Source organism: Choristoneura fumiferana, chromosome 26 (genome assembly GCF_025370935.1).
Source record: "Choristoneura fumiferana chromosome 26, NRCan_CFum_1, whole genome shotgun sequence".
Lineage (NCBI taxonomy): Eukaryota > Metazoa > Arthropoda > Insecta > Lepidoptera > Tortricidae > Choristoneura > Choristoneura fumiferana.
This window is the reverse complement of record NC_133497.1, coordinates 8,836,867-8,859,321: the sequence shown is the minus strand read 5'-3', so window position 1 is coordinate 8,859,321 and position 22,455 is coordinate 8,836,867. Positions and strand designations below refer to the sequence as shown.

At 39.0% G+C, this 22,455-nt stretch overlaps 2 protein-coding genes and 1 long non-coding RNA gene across 5 annotated transcripts in view; 2 read left to right on the top strand and 1 right to left on the bottom strand.

The window, feature by feature from the left end:
* The first annotated feature begins 830 nt into the window (after positions 1 to 830).
* On the top strand, positions 831 to 1,399 carry LOC141442807 (uncharacterized). The gene is made up of 2 exons (XR_012452964.1): positions 831 to 895; positions 1,216 to 1,399. It is a non-coding gene; the product is annotated as an uncharacterized lncRNA (long non-coding RNA).
* Positions 1,400 to 7,357: 5,958 nt separating this feature from the next.
* Positions 7,358 to 22,455, bottom strand: part of neur (E3 ubiquitin-protein ligase neur) — a 63,323-nt gene continuing 48,225 nt past the window's right edge. For all 3 annotated transcript variants that reach the window (XM_074107822.1, XM_074107821.1, XM_074107824.1), the window contains exons 2-4: positions 20,339 to 20,511; positions 12,342 to 13,439; positions 7,358 to 12,072 (exon numbers count right to left, since the gene is read on the bottom strand). In XM_074107822.1, coding sequence (XP_073963923.1) covers positions 11,653 to 12,072; positions 12,342 to 13,439; positions 20,339 to 20,511 — 1,691 coding nt within the window. In that variant the 3' untranslated portion in view covers positions 7,358 to 11,652. The remainder of the gene's footprint in view (positions 12,073 to 12,341; positions 13,440 to 20,338; positions 20,512 to 22,455) is intronic.
* LOC141442779 (uncharacterized) lies at positions 14,401 to 19,030 on the top strand. The gene is made up of 2 exons (XM_074107893.1): positions 14,401 to 15,397; positions 16,918 to 19,030. Exons 1-2 carry the CDS (start codon positions 14,503 to 14,505, stop codon positions 16,980 to 16,982), a joined length of 960 nt encoding a protein of 319 aa, XP_073963994.1. The 5' UTR covers positions 14,401 to 14,502; the 3' UTR covers positions 16,983 to 19,030.

Below are 22,455 nucleotides of genomic sequence, written 5' to 3'. Positions count from 1 at the left end.
AGCTGTTGCACACGTCCTGATATAATGTTTGCAGTAAGTCACCTTAGCCAGTTTAATAACTGCTACACATCTGAACATTTTCAAGCAGCAAAAAGAGTTCTACGATATTTACAAGGAACTAAAGACTTAGGTCTGACTTACATAAAAGGAAACATGAAGCTTGAAGGAGCAGCTGATGCTGATTGGGCATCGTGCGCCATTGATCGTCGCTCAGTGACAGGCTACGTATTTACATATGGCGGAACACCAATAAGTTGGGAAGCTAAGAAGCAAAGAACAGTCGCACTTAGTACAGCTGAGGCGGAGTACGTGGCTCTAACGGAAGCATCGAAAGAAGCCATATACCAGAAAAACTTGCTGAATGAGCTGAATATAAAACAGGAATCATTGATATTTATAATGATAACCAAGCCGCCAAAAGTTGGTCAAGAACCCAACTATAAGCACTAAATCCAAACATATCAGCATCAAGGAGCATTTTATCAGAGATGCTATGAAGGACGGACACATAGATGTCAAATACCGTGCTACAGAAGATATGGAGGCAGATGTCCTCACAAAAGCTTTACCTGCCATGAAGTTTATTAAACTTAGGACTAAGATGAATATAGTCTGATCTGATTTCGTGAGGCGGAGTGTTGAAGAGCTAACGTAACCTACTTGCACGAAATGGTACCTACTGGCCATTAATAAGCGTTTGCTTTTGAACATGTCTGTCATCCTTATTCTATTGTATTGATTTTAATATGAACGTAATGTCTTATAAAAAATGTAATGGTTGTATGTAAATAAAACAACAATATTATCTTCCAGATCATTTTAATTTATATCATATCGCGATAACGCAAACCCGTCCTTACATCATTGGACGCCCAAAGCTGGCTCCAAGCCTCTCGTAAGTATATCTTTGGCATAGCTACAAGATCCTCAGCTATATTTTTGAACGGATGAAGGTCCCCACTATCTATCGCTTCGCGAGCTAATTGGTCCACGCGTTCGTTTCCCTTGATCCCCCTATGGCCAGGGATCCAAGCTAAGGAAACTATGTATCCATTCTGATAGCATTTAAATAGAAGGCTTCGTATTTTATAGATATGGGGATTGTTAGATTTTGTTTTGAAAGAAATTTAGCAATAGACTGCAATGAGCTCAGTGAATCCGAAAATATATAGTGTTTTTGAGTTTCATTAAAACTATATATTCAACTGCTTTCAGGATACCAAAACACTCTCCAGTGTACACAGATGATTCTGGTGGAAGTTTAATTTTTTGTACAATATTGTATTGAGAATGCAATACACCAACGCCAACACACCCATTTGAGGAGACCTTTGAAGCATCTGTGTAAATATGATGGACATCCCGAGCTTCTGATCCAATAAAACCCAAAAACTGTTGATTATGTTCTACATCATTTTTAGAAATACCTATATTTAGGGCGACAGATGGAATAAGAAATAATGATTCATATTCATGCTGATAAATGGGGAGTGTAGAGGAATTAATAGTGGGTGCAGAAATAGATTGATATTTATCAAAGCTTTTGATTAAACAAGGAGGCTTCTTATGTTTCCAATATTTTGAGGAGGCTATTTGCAGAGATAGACGAGGCAGAATAGACCAGAGCTGATGATTGGATAGCTGAGTACATCGGAAGAGATATCTATCGCTGAGGAATTGACGCCGTAAATATAGTGGAGGATCAACGCATTCCACTTGAAGTGCATTAATAGGACTAGATTTCATGGCCCCACAGATAATTCTAAGAGCTTTAGACTGGATACCTTTCAATTTCTTGAAGCCAGCAACACTTCCAGGGTCTAGTAAAAAAGTACCATAATCTAAAATGCTTCTTATCAAAGCATTGTACAATAATTTCAAGCATGAAGGATGTGCACCCCACCAAACCCCTGAGACACACCTCAGAATATTAATGTTTTTTTCACATTTTGCAGCTATGTAATCACAATGGGCTAGACCAGTTAATTTGCTATCTAAAATTACACCTAAAAATTTTGTTTGATTTTTAACCAAAATTACTTGACTACCAAATTTAACACTAATTGGGGGAGGGAGTCGCTTTCTGGTAAACAATACCACCACACTTTTGGACACAGAAAGCTCCAAACCATTGGAGTCTAACCATGTCTTTAACAGCCCTAAAGAAGAAGTGAGACTATTGCTAGCCTTTTCAATGGAGCCATTAATTGAGTATAATAGTAAATCATCAGCATATTGTAAAACTTTGACTGATCCTTTTAAAGATGATTCCAAGTCATATGTGTAAATATTATATAGCAATGGACTTAATACGGAACCCTGTGGAAGTCCTCGCCACACTGTCCGCGTGATTCTATTATTGTCATCTAAGAGTATACTAATAAATCTTTCTGATAGTAAATTGATTATGAAGTTGATTAAAGCTATAGGTACACCTAACTTGAGAAGTTTATCCCTCAATACTGAAACTACCACATTATCATAGGCAGAACAAATATCAAGGAAAGCAGCAGTAACTGACTCATTGTTTGAGAATGCTAGATGGATATCGGATGTTATTATTGCCAGACTGTCATGACAAGACCGACCTTTGCGAAAGCCAAATTGACTTTGAGCCAGAAGCTGATTGCTTTCCATGAAATATTCTAGCCTGTTTTTAATCAAATGCTCCGCCACCTTGGCGAAGACTGAAGATAGGGCAACTGGGCGATAAGAGGATGCATCGCTAGCTGGTTTACCCTGCTTCAGAATAGGTATTATAATTTGAGACCTCCATGCCTCAGGAACAGTGCCAGTAAACATAACTGTATTTATGACAGAAAGGAAATAAGAAAGAATACTGTCACTAACATTTGAAAGAAAAGAATAAGGTACACCATCCTCTCCTGGTGCTGAATCCTTTAGGTTTGCTAAAATACCTTTTAACTCCTCCATTCGGAAGGGTGATCCTAGACTAAATTGAGAAGAAGGACTAGGAGGAATAGAGGAATGCTGAAAAACATACCCTTCAGGAACTGATGCAGGGGCTAACTGATCTATGAATTGTTGAGCTAAATTAGGAGGAAGTATTTGTCTAGGAGAATCATTAAATGCAGATCTAAACCACTGTTTTACAACTGTTTGCTGAATGTTGAATAATGCTAGCTAATATTCAATATTGTTTTGTTTGTTTATACTCTTTGTTGTACAAAAAGGTTACATAAAAAAAGTGCCTTGACAAAACAAAAAATATAGCTAGAAATGGCCCTCTTTCATTTGCTTAAATTTGTTTTCCATAACTTTTATTTGTCATAATCATAAAGTAATTTATTTCTGAAACAATATTTTCTTTAGTATTTATATAAACTAACCTAACCTATTGCATTGTGTAAGATGAAATAAAAAAAATCTGAAAACAGCATGTTTCTATATATTTTATACTTATGGCAAATGTTGGTATGGCAAGTGAAATTATGGCAAAAAAAATTATGGATTTGGCTAGAAATGGTTTGATTGTGCAACCTTTTACTTTGCTTCTCTGCTAGCTCATGTGCAAGACAGTTATGTCTGTGCGAAAAATGTGTTTTAAAACAGTAAATCTAGACATGTGTTGTTGAATATTGGTTACATGTTGGCAATGATTGATCTAATTATTTCATTATGTTTGAGTCTCAAAGTAGTTTTATGTTTCATTATTTCTTGTCATAGAGTATACAAATTAGTTAACCTCTCATAATTATGTATAAGACATGGCAATCCATGCAAAATTTCTAGTAGAGCTATCTTTTCTGTTTAAACTTGTATTGGAAAAAATGGTATCATTTTGTGACAAACAAGCATGGAAGAGTTTTTTAAATTTCAACAGAAGGTTAAATGTTTGCCAACAGTTTTGGCGATGCAGTGAAATAAGTATAATCATACATTGTCATGACATGAATAATTAAATTACTGTACATGTGATTTTATTGGTAATAAAACGAGAAACGCCACATGGAATACCAAAAATCAAAATTTACATACATTTGTTTAAATAACTGTAAAAACTTGCTTGACTTATCGATTACGCAAAGTTCATTAACTTATGATATTTTAACGCCAAATTAAATTTGTGTTTGCATTAAAACCAGTTTAACTTCCTTTTTAGACACTGGCTGAAATCGCTCAACTTTAAAATCCCGACCGAAAACAAAACATAATTCACGGTTCGAAATTCAAAAATTAAAAACAAATAGCCGCGGCTATTGTTTAATAACAACGAAATAACATAGAAAACGCACACAAAAGGTACGGAAACGACAAAATGGCGTTTTAATTTGTAAAAGAACGAAACAATGAAGATCACATGAAATAACTGCACATGCCACTAAAAAGCTACGCGTAGTACTTGATCTAATTATCTCTTACCGATAATATCTTTTATACTGAATGAAAAGCATACCTTTGCACACGTATTACAACACAACAAGATAAATTGGCGTTCAGAGCGGCTAGAAAACAATTATTTTTTCACGATTTACACTGATTCTTGATTAAAATAAAAGCTTTACAAGAATAAAGGTTATGGCCCTGTTATAATAATAACAAATCGTTCCGTTTCTTCAATCGGACGCTACGTTGTAAATTTTGATATTGGTACCATTTACATTAATTTTATTCACAAATTACGCAATTTTATTCAAACTATAATCTACTTTACCCATAGGAAATAGAGCTTAAAGTCAAAACACTTTATTTTAAATCATAGACACTTAAACGACAATTTTGAGCGGACAGTTTCTTTCGTTTGACATTTTCAGTGTGGCATAACTTAAAAATAATTTACCCAATTTATTTCGCAATATTATTTGCGAATGAATCATTACAATTTCTATTTAAGATTAGCTAGTTCCGTGTTTTTCTACTTAAATATCTTAATGGTATTGTGAATCATTGTTTGCTTTGGACTACGTAACGTTCAACGTAGTTTTAAATGACGATGTCAATTACATCGCTCCAAATACATATTGATACTGGTCATCATAGTAATTAATTAATATGGTGATGGTTATCTAATGCTGAATAGAAACTACGTAATTAGTGTATTCCTCCACCAACTGACTCGAGCACGGAAGAATAAAGCTTTTCGCTTTTCGGACTCTAGTACCTACCTAGATATACAGCGTGTATTTTTGATACTACCTCATACTTTAACTGCAGTTAGTGAAGGCCCTAATAATCATCTTATTTTGTTTTAGTAAAAAATGTATACTTATTATTTTCCTTACAAAATTAAATAGCACGCAATGTATCACTACGCGATACTACTTTGTTTTTTTATTCAAAACGTGAGCACTTGTTGACGTAACATCACAGAACGCGTCTCTCCTCTTATCAAATTCTTGTACGCATTACATTGCTGCTCGAAAATATTTAGAAAATTAATTACGCTGTGGTAGTTAATTATAAATTAACAATTTGTTTTCATATCGGTTCACAGCACTTAAATCTTCGTCTGGTTACAGTTTGAGGTAGTATCAAAAATATCCGTCTATCTCCCGAATTTATATATTCTTTCACTGTGGCTTGCTGTATTGTATTCGATACAACTCGGTTTGGTTCGGAAAAATAGAAAAAAAATCGACTATAAAACAGACGGAATTACATTTCATCGATTACTGAATAGTACTTACAACATGCTATTTTCCTACGTCGTCGTCCTAACATTACTTACGTCGTTTTTGTTTGCAATCCAGCTTATTCTAATCATACGCAAAATATTGCGTTTTTTCGATGAAACTACACTAAAAATTAATAAAGAACGTGTAAATGATGGCGACTAACGAAAATTCACACATGAGGACTCCTCGCCCGTTTTGATTTTATTACTTCCACTTAGTTCCAGTGATTCGAATGACTTGAAAGTTGGCATACTTATGTAAATCTGGTGAAGATACAATAATCTGGCAGTCACATCCTTGTGTTTCAGCCAGGATCGTCTCTGCCAAAGGGATCTCGTCGATATAGTTAACGGCACTGAAACGAAACTTTGCATGATTGTTCAAAGAAGGATTCTGTAACAATAAGAGATAAAGAGAGTCACCGCTGTCATTGTGATGAGGGTCGTTCATCCGATTGACAACTTTACATTTGTATAACGTCTGTGATTGGTTAAATATAAATAAATTAGCCAATGATAAGCAAGGCTGCAACGTAAAACGAACACTACGATACTAACGCCATCTAGCGATATTTCATTTGCTAAAAACCCTCATATAGATCTATTTGTACCTTTTACTAACAATCTGACGATAGTTATTGATCTCCACGACTACGAAAATCTTACAAATACTCGTATTTATTGGTAAGAAACTTACACAGCCTCTTTAGGACGGACGGCGCGAAAAATATCCAAAAAGTAACTGACTGTGGTTCTGTCTGTTACCACTTCACGTTAAAACCACACCGATTTAGATGAAATTTGGCATGGAGATGGTTTAAGACTCTGGAAAGGTCATAGGATACTTTTAATCCTGGTGCATAGATCCCGCGGTATAGCGGCATCAGGTAGTGAAAACATAAAAAAATATATAGCTGCACGGCCCCGTAATGTGAAAAAATCTGCTCGATATTTCTGCCATGGCGAAATATCGCTAGATGGCGCTGGTATCGCGAGGTTCGTTTGACAACTTTGACATTTCTGCGTCGTGCTCGTGATTGGTTAAATACTTAAACAACTAAAATGAGCCAATCGCAAGACTGAAACGTCAAACGGACCACACGATACTAACGCCATCTAGCGATATTTCGCTCTGTCGAACGAGTGTCAAAGCGAACTAGCACTGCGCGTTCAATGAGGGCTATCGTTTTTTTGTCTCACTAGATGGCGCACTGTTGCGTGAGGTTTTTAAGTATGGCTTTCAAAGTCTGTTATTACGGGCGTGAAAACAAAGTTTAGATTAAAATCATATTTAATACACCTTATAACCGTACCATAAAAATATCGAGCATGCCACAGTGTTGCATAGTCCCCGTTTCGTTCGGAAAAAAGGGAGGACAAAGGTTTCCGAAAGACAAAACTGTCTCAAAACACAGACATTCATTGCCCCGGAACGCATATTTGCCATAATTAATTTCAGATATTTCAAAATATTCACAAAATTATTCTAATTATAAATAAACCCGCGTAGCTCGCCCAAAAACTATGAGATTTGACATTTCGGAGACCTCACGCTACACTAGCGCCTCTAGTGGCGAATTCATACGCGATAGCCCTCATTAAGCTCCGCCCACCGAGGTACATATTTTAGTGCAGCCTTTTTTTCGGCTTAGTTACGCTTCTTTATTATTCGTAGTTAAGGCCTCAGGACAAGGAAAAAGGGTTAAAACGAAAATCCAAAACCTTGTTCAATAACCATTTTATTCGAAAACTTAAACTAACTCCAACATCGTACAGAATGCCGTTTAATAAAAAATAAATAAACTAACGACTAGATGACACGCTGCTGGACCAAGCAAGAAAATGCCGCTTTTAAAATCATATCACATAAACCTTGGTCGCACGATGGTGGTACATGTCCCAATGATATAAACAAAGTTTGTTTTTCCATGCTGGCAAAACTGGTGCGCTGTCAATATTCCAGCTCTTGCTTTTGCTTCAATAAATAAAAATAATGTTGCCAACTTTTCAGTAAAAATATGAGAGAGAGTCAAAATTAAGAACGATAATTTCCACAGGGTAATTGTCATTATTAAAATGTTCGCATTCTTCACTATTCTAGTATGAAATTTCAACTCTTTTCTATCAAATGTTTCTTTTTTAAATACGATGTCACAGACCCAAGTATAAAAAATGACATATTTATTGTACTTGATTTTGAAATCTCAGCATTTAAAAAAAAGATGACACATTAAGACATGTATCACGAAATCAACATCTTAATATCAATATTTACACTGTCAATTTAAAACTAACCTAAATAAAGATTTGGCTTCGAACCGTGATATATTGTTACAATACAACACAGATAATAAGGTACGCAAGAAGAGAGTGAAAGAGACAGGACGATGACTATGGATATCACACAAATATTACCAATGCGAAAGTTTCTGCGTTTGCAAATGCGGCTTGACGAACGGATGAAATTTGGTATCTATACTTAGTAGGATACCAGGAATAACATTTGCGTTGCGTTCAGTGCAATATTCCCATAGGATTGGGAATACTCTAGAAGATCTCAACAGGTAACACATGAAATTATGAAAATTCAGATCTAGTCTTACAGAGCTTATTTTTTACATTTATGTCTTATACAAAAACCGTATTATTAAAAATCTTTTTGCAGGTGGTTGGACCTTGTGCTAGGTCCGACCAGATTTCTACCACCATCGTGCTCGCTAATCCTGCCGTGAAGCAGCAGTGCTTGCACTGTTGTGTTTCGGCGGGGAGAGTAAGACAGCCGGTGAAATTACTGGCAGTTGAGGTATCCCATCTTAGGCCTCTAGGTTGGCAACGCATCTGCAATCCCCCTGGTGTTGCAGGTGTCTATGGGCGGTGGTGATCTCTTACCATTAGGAGACCCACTTACTCGCTTGCCATCCAGTCGAATAAAAAAAAAACCGTTATTCTACTCCCTTTTTGCGCTGTGTTCAAATTAAATGTGTTGTATTATACAACTTGTATATGTAATAAGGAAACTGGTCACTGTTTTGGTATGGGTGTCAACTTTCTTAAATAAAATGCACTTTAGTTGTATACAAAGCGGACCGGCAATAAAAAAAACAATTGAAAAAGGAACTAACATTTTTCAGACAGTGTTGCCATATTCTAGCGTTTAACGTCAGAAGTATGACACAATAGAGTGGCGCCATCTGTTTTATTCTCGTTACTTTGAAGCTGTAAGTGAGATGACAGTGGCGCCACTCTATGTAAAAATGACTTTAGTTCAGTTCCAGTTTCAACCGCACGGATTTCTTCTACGTACTGTGCTCACTGTAAATATGACCATAGTGTTAGCATTCTTCTCAAGAGACTCTTAGGCGTTCGCGTTAACCTCCTAAGTCTTAATTCAGTTTGTCCCCCATTAGCGCCGCTAGAGGCGCTGCCAATTTACATTGTAACTGAGACGTCAACACGAACGCGATCGAGAAGTTTCTTGTGTCAAATTTACATAAGACCTTGCCAAATAACTAACGCTATGACAATGTAGAGCACAAGTATTTCAGTCTCAGTTAGCATAAAAATCCACAGATACAAATAAATTAAAAAATACAATTACATAGACAAAACTGGCTGCATAGTTTGGTTTACACAAAATTAAATGGTAATCTAAAAACAAAAACTTACAAAGGAATGATTATTTAAATATATTTACAAGTCAAAAAGTCACGTAAAGCCTTTTTAGTCTGAGACGGCGCAACAGAGAAGAGGGAAACAGGAATACCTCCACAGACTAAAAGAGGCAGTTTCAAAAGATAGATATGTCAAAGTCAAGATATGAATTGTTGCCACAGGAAAAAAGTTGAGCAAGAAAGGAATGAACAGTCGCAGTACCAATTAAGATTCAATTTAAAGCTTAGGTATCTATTGTCAATTAGAAGGAAACGTTTGTAAAGAATACTCCGGCAAAAATTAAGCATTGGCAACACTGCACGGTAGCATTTTATCTACTGGCAACTTTCTGCTTACTCTGCGCGCGTTTGACAACTCCAAGTGCAATTGACTGCAACTTCACGCTGTGCCATATTTTTTTTAAAAGCGCGAACATAATCTCTGCACTTTCGAAGTTCATGCCAAACGCAGAGAATTCAGTCTAAACGTTTCATAGGAACTCCCGCCTTACTGGTAACACGTAGAAAAATTAACAAATTATTTTGATATGATTTTTAAATTATTAAATGCATTACAACTATCACCGTTTTTTTACGGACGTACGTTTTTTCGTCGTCATGGTATCTATGCGTACATTGGAGCGAGAACTTAATCCATTTATCTAAGAATCCGTTCCATTGTACGCAAAGGGTTACAAACAATAGTGCGAACCCTAAGAACCCTATTCTTGCTTATAATAACACCTAGCAGTCACTACCGCATTTTTAAATATTATATTTGTTCCAAAATACTATTACCAATTCTAAAAATATAACGTACATACAATAAGTCAATATGTGCGGGCGTGGCGCAGGACCCGAGGGCGTATTGCCTAACGCGCTGACGTTCGCTATCGCATTCGCCATCTCTTTCTACTAGTTTCTACCCTCGCCTTATACCGTGTGACAGAAAGAAGTGGTGAAACCGATTGTGATTGCAAGTGTGTTAAGACAATAAGGCCTTCGCTTTAGGTGATGATGACGATCTTGTTCCATGTGTTATGTATGGCCACACTGGAGTTTTTATAATTAATAATAGTACTGGAGATTATATTATATTTCATAATATTATTACACAGGCTACATACCTTTTATCAATTCGAGGCAACTAATTTAGTATACATATTTGACGTTCCAATGAAAAACTTAAATGCAACTACCAATATAGCAACTTGAAACTTCACTCTCCTTCGAACCACTTCGTAAACTCGAAACTTGTGCGAGTTTTTTCGAAAAATACTGTCACTTTGACAGTTCGATTCTTCAAGTTGCCAGTTTGGAGTTTACGTCTCTATGGCCACACTACTGACAGTAAAAAAAAAGTTAAGAGTACTGGTAGCAAAATCTTGTAACAAAGTAATTTTAAACAGAAAAGTACTGTAGTTTTTCGAATATATATATTTACTGACAGTTGTAGTAATTTCTTTTTTTTTTTATAAATATGTAGATAAATATAAAAAACAGCTTCAAATCAAATAATTTAGCAACTTATATTATATACGATAACTACTATGTTATATATTATGCTTTTTCCATTATTTATTATAAATAGTTTTTTGTCAAAGTCCGAATAGCATATAGATAAGGCGATTTTCAAAAATTCAAAAGTTGAAGTTTGAGTTTTTGGAGCCATGTAGAAACGTGTCTTTAGTGGACGAAATAAGGTGCTTTCTAGCTTATTTTAAATGTCATGTCAACCCTATGTTATAGTCTGTACCTTAGTTTAAAACTAAAACAACACAAGTCTCCTACAACTGTCAAATATGACAGTTAATGTCAATTGATTGACAGTTATAGGTATCTACGTGCTGTCAAAAGTGCGAACATGTCAAAATAAATAACGTCAGTGTCAATATTTGGCGATTTCTATACCGATACTTAACAATAATAGATATTGCATATGGCCATATGACAACTAAAGAAGCTCAAACACAATTTCATCTAACAACCAGTCCAATTTTATATCTGGCAATTTTAAACGGTCCGGAAAAAATCAAAAAATCGCACCTGGCTATGAGGGTTTTCACGGAGGCGAAATATCGCTAGATGGCGTTAGCATCGTGAGGTCCGTTTGACGTTTGCTCGTGATTGGTTAAATAACTAAATGAGCCAATCGCAAGCAAACGTCAAACGTCAAACGGACCTCACGATACTAACGCCATCTAGCGATATTTCGCCTCTGTGAAAACCCTCATTAATTCAGCGGACAAAATCTCCCGATTCATTTAAAATTATTCTCCCCTGGCAACACTACATTCAAACGGTCAGGCGATACAATCCGCCATCTTGCCTCACCAGTCAACGGCCATATACCCTACGCGAATTAAATCAAGACTTATACGTACGAATCACGTCTTTAATCTGCGCCCGGCAGAGGGGGCACTGACCACCCCCCTTCCCCCTCCACTGTTGCACTGCACATCTATAACACATGCACATATGTCCGCACATGTACAATACACTGTCTATAGGGTTCTCGTAACATATGGTGCATTCGGCGCCTGTGAGGTTCTGTCCTTCGCCTATGACCGAGTAAATCGGCTGCGTGTGTGGATGCATTCGACTCGTTGATGGTCTCTCGACCCTTTCAGGCAGTGGTTGCACAACTTGTTCGTTGCAGCTGTTCTGGCTCGAGGAGCATTGGTTGTCGTTCCGGCGGGGTTGTTGGTACGACGGCTGCGGCAGCGGGTTGCAAGGTGGCGACATTGGAGGCAGGTTGGCTAGGCAGAGTTGAGACGACTGGATTGGCTGGAAAAAAATAAAAATTATAGTTTGAAAAAGTAAAACACGTTATCTATAATAATGATCGATGGCAAATGCCTAACTGCTTCATCGTCAGATTATGGAAACCGCTTTTATTTTAGTTAAAATAATTAAATCATGCCTGATGTTCCAATATCAGACTCTGAATACTATTCTTAGTCAAAATACACCCTTAGACTCTGACAAGCTTAAACATGGCTCGGTTACTTTATGTTATGAAAGTTAGAGATGACAGTGGCAGTAGAAAAACTCACCTCGATATAATGCGCGCTGGCTAGCGTCATCTGTTGGTTGCCGCCATTTTGAACGCCATTCTGGGGCGGCAGACTGACGACCAGCACTGTGCCACCGGAGCCAGTGTTGATCGGCTGGGCCGACCCAGCCAACACCCTCAGCTGCTGGGGGGGAGTCTGCGCCGTCTGCGAACTGAGCATCCTCACTTTCTGCGTAGCCCCGTAGATATCCACGAAAGCCCATAGCCTCAGAGTGTGATCCACGTGCATAACTGTGATAGGGTTGGATCCATTTCGACTGACGCGGACCTCACCGTCCACTGTCAAGGTGACAGCGAGCTCGTCGCCTCTCCGCAAGCCGTTGGCCGCGTCCCTTCGCACAACCCAGTATTCCGGTCTGTCTAACAACTGCTCAGCGTCGTCTGGCAAGTCACAGGGCCTCAAAGTCCCCGGGTCGCAGGAGGTTAGACCGATAGCCAGGCTTCCGGCGTACGCTGTCTCAGTTGATAGTATCTGGACGACGATGGTCTGACCAGGACGCATAGGCCGCGCCGTGAAAACATAACCCTGACAGAATTCCGCTTCGATCCTCGCCGCTACTCCCCTGTCGTTAATAAACTGAACGTTTCTGCCTTTAGTCCTGTGTAGACTTAAAGGCACTAGCGGGTTTTGATATCTTGGCTGCGGAAGCGGTTCTTCGACAGACAGTGACCTCATGGCGCTGATGATTCGTTCCTCTTCAACAGGGCTTTGGTTAGGACGTCTCACTTGATTCGAAGCTCTAGGATCAGCGAACTGAACAGCCGTGCAGTTGCCGTATACATCCACTAACGCCCAGAGCGGGGACCTCGTGTCTACTCCTGAGAAGAATAAACCTTTGTCTTCACCGTTGACGCCAAAGTGGACATCTCCAGTTGAGTTCACATAGTAGTAAAGTATGTTGTCTTTCTCGCAGAATCTCTCGCCGAGAGCCTTGGCCCAGTTCCCGGGTTTGTTGGTGAGATCAGGGCACGCATATTTGGGTAGCGCGTGGGCTAACGTCGCCGGGTCGTGGGTGGTGAAGCCGAACCGAATGACTCCGCTCCAGCTGTTGGAGATCTCCACGAAACGGATGCAAACCTGGAAGGAAGAGGACCAAGTCTTAGTAACTAAATTCCATATTGCTGACTGTATTGTTTCTCAAAAGGCTGCAGAAGTTCGAGCAAGCTTTATTAATGAAATTTTTAGATTAAGTAGATACGCGATTTACTCTACAACTTGTAGACTACAAGCATGACATGACAATGGGAGAGAAACAAACACTACAAGTTGTGTATAAACCAATATAATATTTTTCTTTGGGAAGGCGTGTAATAACCTAAATACGTCGCTGTATATGAACCATACCACACTGCGGCGTCAGCACACGACCCATCCAGCGCCTGCCGTCGGTATGTTAATTCATGATAGGTACCTACAGCAACGTACCATCAGTCAAATAACTGGTCTATCAATTTTTAAACAAATTCCTATCAAATTAATATGTCGCTAAAGTCGAACTTTCAAGTTGACAGACACGTCTATTGGCGTTACTGTTTTATGACATGCAAACGATTATCAACTTTAGGGTAGTAGAACACATATTTGGCTGATGGTACATAAATAGCTCCGTCACACTCCCGACTTCCAACTTCCCGACTTCCCTGGTGCCGAAACAAAAGCAATAATAATAGTTCCCGTAAAAACTTCGCTCAATTTCGCCAAAGTGCAGTGCAGTGCAGTGACCGCGTGTGCCGGCAGACTCTCATCGGGCTACGCGAACGGAATATCGGAAACGCGCATGAAATCAATCAGTCGTCAAAACAATACGATTCATCATATTTCATCCGTCAATACATAGACTTTCTCAAGTGCAGTTCCAAGAATTCAAAACCGAACGGCCGCCATATTTTTTCTCAAATTCCGAGAATTCCGCCAACTCGTCGGCTATCTTCATTCACGTTCAGTCACGACAGAGAAGGCTGTTCGAAAGAGTACGAGTGCGAAGGAGAGCGGAATAACCGCTCGGTTTTGTTCGTTCGCTCCATCTTCAAGTCTGCTATTGACGTCCGTCACATTGACAACTGACATTGGCATATCTGTCACCGGTTTAACCACAAAACTTCGATCATAATAAACAATCAAGCGGATTATTGTTTTCAAGATGGTAAACGAAGAAACTAAATCGGCAACCATCTCCCCAGACGAGAGAAGGTTAAAAGCCCAGATAGCCCAGTGCAAAGGCTCATTAACAAAAGCGGAAAACTTTTTACGGAACCAACAAGAAGGATCTTTAGACAAAGAAGCCATCAACACGCGCCTACAGCAGCTGGCTGGTGTCTTAGTGAGCCACAAAGAACTGTCATTGCAACTCCACCTGCTTAACGAAGAAAGCGCCGACACAGACTTCAACAATGACGACTTTGAGGACAGATGCCTGGCAATTACGGCGAACTTACGCAAGCTGCTCCATACTCAAGAGCCGGTGGCGTGTGGCGGGTCTTCAGCAATAAAATTACCGGATATGGACATACCAGTCTTCGATGGCAAGGATTTCACCAAATACAATACCTTTATAGAATTGTTTAGTGCAATTATCGATAGTAACACCAGGTTAGCTCCTATCCAAAAATTATTTTACCTAAGAAAATTTCTAAAAGGCGAACCACTGTCCTTAATTGAAGGACTACCTATTACCGGGGATTCATACCCCAAATCCCTTGAACTGCTTGGCAATCGGTATGACAATAAATTCCTAGTAATAACAAACCACGTTCAGGCATTGCTCGACTTTCCCACAATTTCAAAGGGTGCATCTAGCAATTTACGAGAACTAGTGTCAAACTCTCGTCAACACTTAGCTGCACTGGAAACATTAGGAGAATCCCCCAAACATTGGGACATGTTACTTTTGCCCATTTTGCTTAGGAAGGTCGACCAATACACTTGCCGTGCATACCACAGTGAGCGTGTCACAAAGGAGCTGCCCACACTAGAGGACTTCTTCACCTTCTTGGAGAGAAGAGCCTGTAGCTTCGAAGTGAGCCAGCAGAGTGAAGGTAAGAGCCATTCAAATTTTAATAAAATTAAGGTCACAAATTTTGCAAGCAAAACTGCGGCACCAGGGCCGTCTTGTAAATTTTGCAATGCCTCGACTCACAAATTATTCAAATGTGACAAATTCCAAGCCTTGCCCATTGGGGAAAGGGCTGAATTTGTGTCAACAAATAGCTTGTGCAAATTATGTTTAAATCCACACAAAAATAAGTGTCAATTTCACTTCAAATGTGAACAATGCAAAAGCAAAATGCATAATTCTGTATTACATGGTATAGACGAACCAAAGGTTTCCATGCATAGCAATAGCTTCACAAGCACTGTACTACTGCCCACCATCAAGGCCAAAATTCTTAGTCAGGATGGCAAGTCATACACAATAGCCAAGGGGCTCGTAGACAGCGGCAGTCAGGTATCATTTGTGACAACAGCACTTGCCAATTCCTTAAAATTGAAACCTTTCAATAATATTTTGAACATCACAGCCTTGGGCAAGCAAACAAAATCTACTTCCAAGTCTGTCAATGTCAATTTCATGTCACTTCAAACTGACTTCAAATGTCAAGTGACCTGCTCAATAGTTGACCACATAACAACAAACTTACCTCAGCACAAGGTGAACATGCAAAATGTAACCATACCAGAGTTCACGAAGCTCGCAGATGATGAATTTGACACTCCGGGCGAAATTGCATTTTTGCTTTCAGCTGACATATTTTTTAAAATATTGTTGCCCAACAAAACCAAACTTCAAAATAGTGATTTATATGTGATGGATACTGAGTTTGGTTCAATATTGTCGGGTGAGATACAAGGTAATGAGCCACAGTTTAACAGCCATCCTGTAACCTTGCATGCAATTATTTCTAACAATGATGATAGTGTTGATCACCTCCTTCAAAAGTTTTGGGAGACTGAAATGGTCCCTGGAACGAAAGTGGAGGTTACAGCAAAGCAGGTTTCCTGCGAAGCCGAATTCAGAGCATCGGTACAGTTGGTCAATGGCAAATTTCAAGTCCCCCTGCCCCTCCAATGCCCCCCTGATCAAGCTAATCTAGGTAGCACATATTTTGTCGCCTCTAAGTCCTTACAAGGCTTACAAAAACGGTTTGCAAAAGACAAAGGGTTGAAGCAGGGCTATTTTGACTTCATTAACGAGTATGTTGCACTAGGTCATGCCAAAATACTCAACTTAAACAAAGAAAATATTCATAGCTGCTACTTCATGCTTCATCATCCTGTCATAAGGAATGACAAGAAAACTACTCGTTTGAGAGTTGTCTTCAATGGCAATACAAGAGCTAGCTCAAATCATAACAGTCTAAATGACATGCTGCTTAATGGACCTAATAATCAAAATGATTTATTTAATATTTTAGTGCTGTTCAGGACCCATAAGTATGTTCTATTGGCTGACATTAAACATATGTATAGGGCTATCAATATAGACCCCGCCTTTAGGAAATTGCAAAACATACTGTGGACCGATGAGGATGGAACTAATAAGATTTTACAATTACAGACGGTCACCTATGGGCTCAAGAACTCCAGCTACCTCGCAACACAATGTCTGCAGGAGCTTGCTGAAAGATATGCTGCAGCGATGCCCAATGCTGCCAGGGTGATCCGAACAAGTATGTATGTCGATGACAGCTTGTTTGGAGCTAACACCATTGAAGACGCATTGCAGGTAAGGGACGAGTTCATTAGCTTATTGAATATAGCCAGTTTTCAACTACATAAATGGGCAGCCAATCATCCCGCCTTGTTAGCAGACATACCAGCTGACAAACAACACTTTAATGAACGGGAATTGGCTCAGCAAAATCTATCCATGAAGGCACTAGGTGTTTCATATGACATTAGCAATGACCAATTTAAGATCACTCGTCCTACCAGTGAGCCCACCAAGTGGAACAAACGCAGTGTGCTTAGCTTTATCAGTTCCTTCTTTGACCCACTCGGCCTAGCAGCACCCGTCATACTGAAGGCTAAGCAGTTCATGCAGAGGCTGTGGTTGGACAACCTGGAATGGGATAGTCCATTACCTCAAGAATTTTTAAAGGATTGGTTGAAATTTTATCAATGTCTAAACAGCATGCCTGTAATATGCGTAAATCGAGATCTTGATATCCACAACGCAAACAATGTTGAAATTTTCGGTTTCTGTGACGCTTCTGCCGGTGCCATTGGCGCCGTTATATATGTAAAGGTAATCAAAAGCGGTACGGCAAAATTCACTCTATTGTGTGCCAAATCTAGAGTTGCCCCAATAAAAACTCGCCTTACCATACCAAAGCTGGAGTTAAACGCAGCAGTATTGCTCGCACAACTATATTCCAAAGTGGCCTCCATATTTGGCGCCATTAAAGTGGATAAAAATTACCTATTCTCAGATTCCCAAGTCACTCTCTGCTGGTTAACGTCAGCCAGAACAAACTTGCCAGCATTTGTTAAAAACAGAGTCAACACGATCAACGAACTCACAAATGATTGTCAATGGTGTCATATTTCTGGCCCACAAAACCCAGCTGACTGTCTGTCACGTGGCTGTGATCCACAGCAACTCCTTTCTAATAACCTATGGTTCAATGGTCCAGATCACCTTAGACACGCAGATTACAGCCCACTTATCATGCCTACATGTGCCCATGTCACATGCATGTTAAATGCAGGTGCAGACAAGCAGTCAGATGAGTGTTGTGCAAGTGAGGAAATCTTTAACAAATTCTCATCATTTGGCCAACTCATGAGAGTTGTAGCTTGGGTAAAACGATTCATCTACAATTGTAAAAATAATGTAAAACGGTCTGGATATCTAACTGCCGATGAGTTAATAAATTCATCCAATTCAGTAATTTCACAAATTCAATTAAAATATTTTGCTGAAGATATTAGCCGTATTAAGGAGAATAAGGACTTAAAATCTAATTTAAAAACTTTAAGCCCCTTTATGGACGATAACTGCTTACTAAGAGTTGGTGGTCGTTTACAAAACGCGCCAATACCGTACTCCCAAAAACACCCAATTATATTGCCAAGTAAGTGCCATGTCACTCAATTAATTATAAGAAATGAACATATTGCTCTACTTCACTCTGGCTTGGCCTTAACTGTTAGCAACCTAGGGTTGAAATATTGGATTATCGGTGTCTCTCGTGAAGTGAAAAGAGTCCTAAGCAAATGTGTTAAATGTTACAGATTCAAGGCCCAAGGTGCCAGCCAGCTCATGGGATCCCTGCCTTCTGATCGAGTCACCGAGAGCCATCCCTTCTCCAAGGTTGGAGTGGACTACTGTGGTCCATTCCAGGTCAAGCAGTCGAGCCTGCGGAGGTCCATTGTCACCAAAGGGTACACGTTAGTCTTTGTTTGTTTTGCCACAAAGGCCATCAATTTAGAGCTTGTGTCCGACATGACCACTCAGACTTTCCTGGCCGCCTTAAAAAGGTTCATTGCCAGGCGAGGTGTGCCACAAGTAATACATTGTGACAATGGCCAATCCTTTAAGGGAGCAAATAACACGCTTCACGAATTGTATTTACTTAACAAAAAAGATTGTCATCAAAATTCTGTAGCCAAGGTTGCTGCTGATAAGGGCATTGTTTTTAAATTCATACCCAGCTATAGCCCCACATTCGGGGCCTGTGGGAATCGGCCGTAAAAAGCTTCAAATACCATTTTAAAAGGGTCGTTGGAGCCAATATTTTCACGTACGAAGAGTTAAATACAATTTTGATAGAAATTGAAGGTGTCCTCAATTCGAGGCCACTGACCCCATTGTCGAGGGACCCCACAGATCTGTCAACCCTAACACCGGGGCATTTTTTAATTGGCAGGCCAATCACTTGTATACCTGAGGCAGACCTCGCCGAAATTCCTTCTAATAGACTCAAATTCTGGCGGCGCTGTACGCAAATTAAACAGCATTTTTGGCATGCGTGGCACAAGCAATACCTTTCTCACCTAAATAGTCGGCCAAAATGGCACAAAACGTTACAAGACATTGAAGAAGGTAGCCTTGTATTGCTCAAAGGTGACAATGTGCCTCCCCTGCAATGGCCTATGGCTCGAGTCATTAAGGTATTTCGAGGACAAGATCAGAAGGTGAGGGTCGCTGAGTTGAAGACCGCCACGGGTATAACCCGCCGGTCCATAAATAAACTATGTGTATTACCAATAGACTAAGTCGCGCTGTACCTTATTGGATAATATCTTATATACCTACATAAGTAATTAAAATTATTAATAAATTTGTGCAATTCAAGGTATTCTAATGTTACCACTAATGTAAGACGCTTAAATAATGATCTCATCAATGTACCTAAATACCAAATAGTTTAAATAATACTCACTTAACATTTTTATTTCATGTCTTAGGTCTTACCTATGTAGCGACATATACCTAACATATAATATAACTTTATTCTAAATTAGTTTAAATAACTTGCCTTGCCATAATGTAGTAAAAATAACCCTAAGCTAAGATAAACCAGTTCATTAGTGGTTATTGACAACCAATGTCTAATTACAATTTTGTAAGTACAATGTGTAACTACTTAAAGTAAAAAAGGGTCTGTTATATTGTAAGCATAGTTAAGTAGTTGCTTCTACTGATTGTAAATTAAATAGTACTTCCTTTCCGGGAATATGTTCAAGAGTCTGAACATGGCTTAAAGCTCTATATTGTCTATTTTCCTTACTCTGTGAATCATTCATTCGTTCTCGCTCTCTTACTTTTTCTCTCAACCATCAAGCACACGACGCTCTGTAAAAAATTGTGAATTAATTAATAAAACCCAGTTTTCAAGATAAAAAACTTTTAATTTATGTTCCATGAACACCCCCCCCGCTGTCGTCCTTTCCCCGTTTCCTTCTAAATGTATATTACTGTTTATCGCATCCTCCCTTCCTCATTCTCTCTTGATCAGCTGGTGAGTCCTCACCTTCTCATTGACCCTGACAGGCCTAGCGCTGAATGCGACGCCCTTGCAGAAGGACTCCACGCGGCGCGCCACCGAGCCGTCGCGGGAGACCCTGATGTTCTCTCCATGCACGCTGTGGAAGCCGAGGGGGGGCAGGTTGTTAGGGGCGCCGCCGGTGCAGGAGGTGCGGGGCGCTGTAACAAGGAGAGGGAGGGTTTAATTTCAAAGTTATTTATTATCTTCATTCAATGCGTTTGTCAGGCAAAATATCACTAGATGGCGTTAGTATCGATAGGTCCCTTTGACGTTACAGTCTTGCTTGTGATTGGCTCATTTCAGTTGTATAACCAATCACAAATGTTACGCTAATGTCAAAATTGACAAACGAACCTCACGTTACTATATAGCCTGCAGGGCTACTACTAAACTCGTAACTCGAAGTTCGTGTCGTGCGGTCCCTCTGACACATACTATTTAATACGAGAGCGAGCGGGACGGTACGATACGAACTTCGAGTTTCGTAGTAGCCCTGCTGTCACAAAAACAAGATATCTTCTATCCCTTTTTGACTTCTGTTCGTGGGTTAGGCATTTTCTTACTGACATAAGACCAGGTGTAGGAAAGACGACTACAGATCTATAGAATAATGTATGCCGTCGTGTTTTGTCGAATAAGTTCGTTTTTATATTGCTTTCTCAACTAGCTTCAGTAAACTTCAGTACAATTAAAAAGTGGCAACACTGTAGTGTCATCCCTTTCAAACCAGGGAGCAAAAAAGGGAGGACACTACAGTGTTGCCACTTTTTAATATCTACTCTTTATGGGCAAGCTAAGCTAGTTGAGAAAGCAACATAAACGAACTTTGCCGACAAAATACGATGACAAAACATAAAATTCATAATTCATTTATTTATTTCTTTAGCATAGGTATAGTTAGGTAGGTAGGTAGGTTAGGGTTATACATCTGTACAAGCATTCTATATTATAAGAAAAGGGTTCGACGATAGTGTCAGCAAACAGAATGTTATCAACTGAAACCAGTTATCTTTTAGATTACAGGCATTAGAGCAATCGAAGGGCCCTAAAAACGCTAAAATTTCAAATAAAACGGTACTTTTGTTGAAAATTTTGAACATATATTTTTTCTTTTGTCAGTCAAACAACAAATGTCAAAGATCTTCTTCTTCTCTTTTAAGATATGGCTTTTCTGTCCTAATTAATAGGACAATTTCGCCAGTGTCAAGGTAAACCCTCTTTGAGAGAAACGTTGTACGGTGATTGTAGTTTTTGCAACTTGATAGTAAAATTCCAGAAACCACGCGGAGACAACTTGCGCATTAAAAAATGTCAGACACGAGAGCAATATAGAATTTTGTGATCACTGTTCACTGTTAAGGTTAATCGCCGCATAAAACACTATCAAAATTATACTTCAACTAGCCAGAGAAACAGAAATAGCAAAATTAGATATTGTCTACATCCGCTATGTTCGAATGCTACAAATCGAATCATTGTCAAAGATGAAGCGCGTTAAAGTTTAGCACGGCGTGACGTCACTGGCTACATCTTTTTTTTGACAAACGAAAAAATTCGCATAATAATCTAACCGAGACGGACTAACTAGATTTTTTAGGGCGTACAGTCAAGTGCATAAATATATGTACGTTTCCAAGTCGTCAAAAATATCTATACCTACACTAGTGATGTAACGAATATTCACATTCGCATTCGCATTCGCGAATATTCGCATAATTTTGCATATTCGCATTCGCAAAATTTCTGCGAATGTTTTGCGAATATGAATATCAGAACAAATACAATTATTAGATAATAGTAGGTTAATACAATCAAAATACATTCATTTCTTATGTTTTTTATAAAAAAAATAACAACCTTGTAATCGCATTATCAGAATTCACTTAATCATTTGGTATTAAGTATTTTTATTTATTTACTTCGCGATGCGTTCGTATAAACTCGGTTATTCTCGGAACAAAATACAAACGGAGCGCACTTCGTCCGAACGAGACTGCCATAGACAATTTGGCGCCAGAACGAAAAACTGAATATTCGCATTCGCATTCAAAAAATGACATTCGTTTATAACTAACCTACACCTTTAAATAGCGGCCACACCG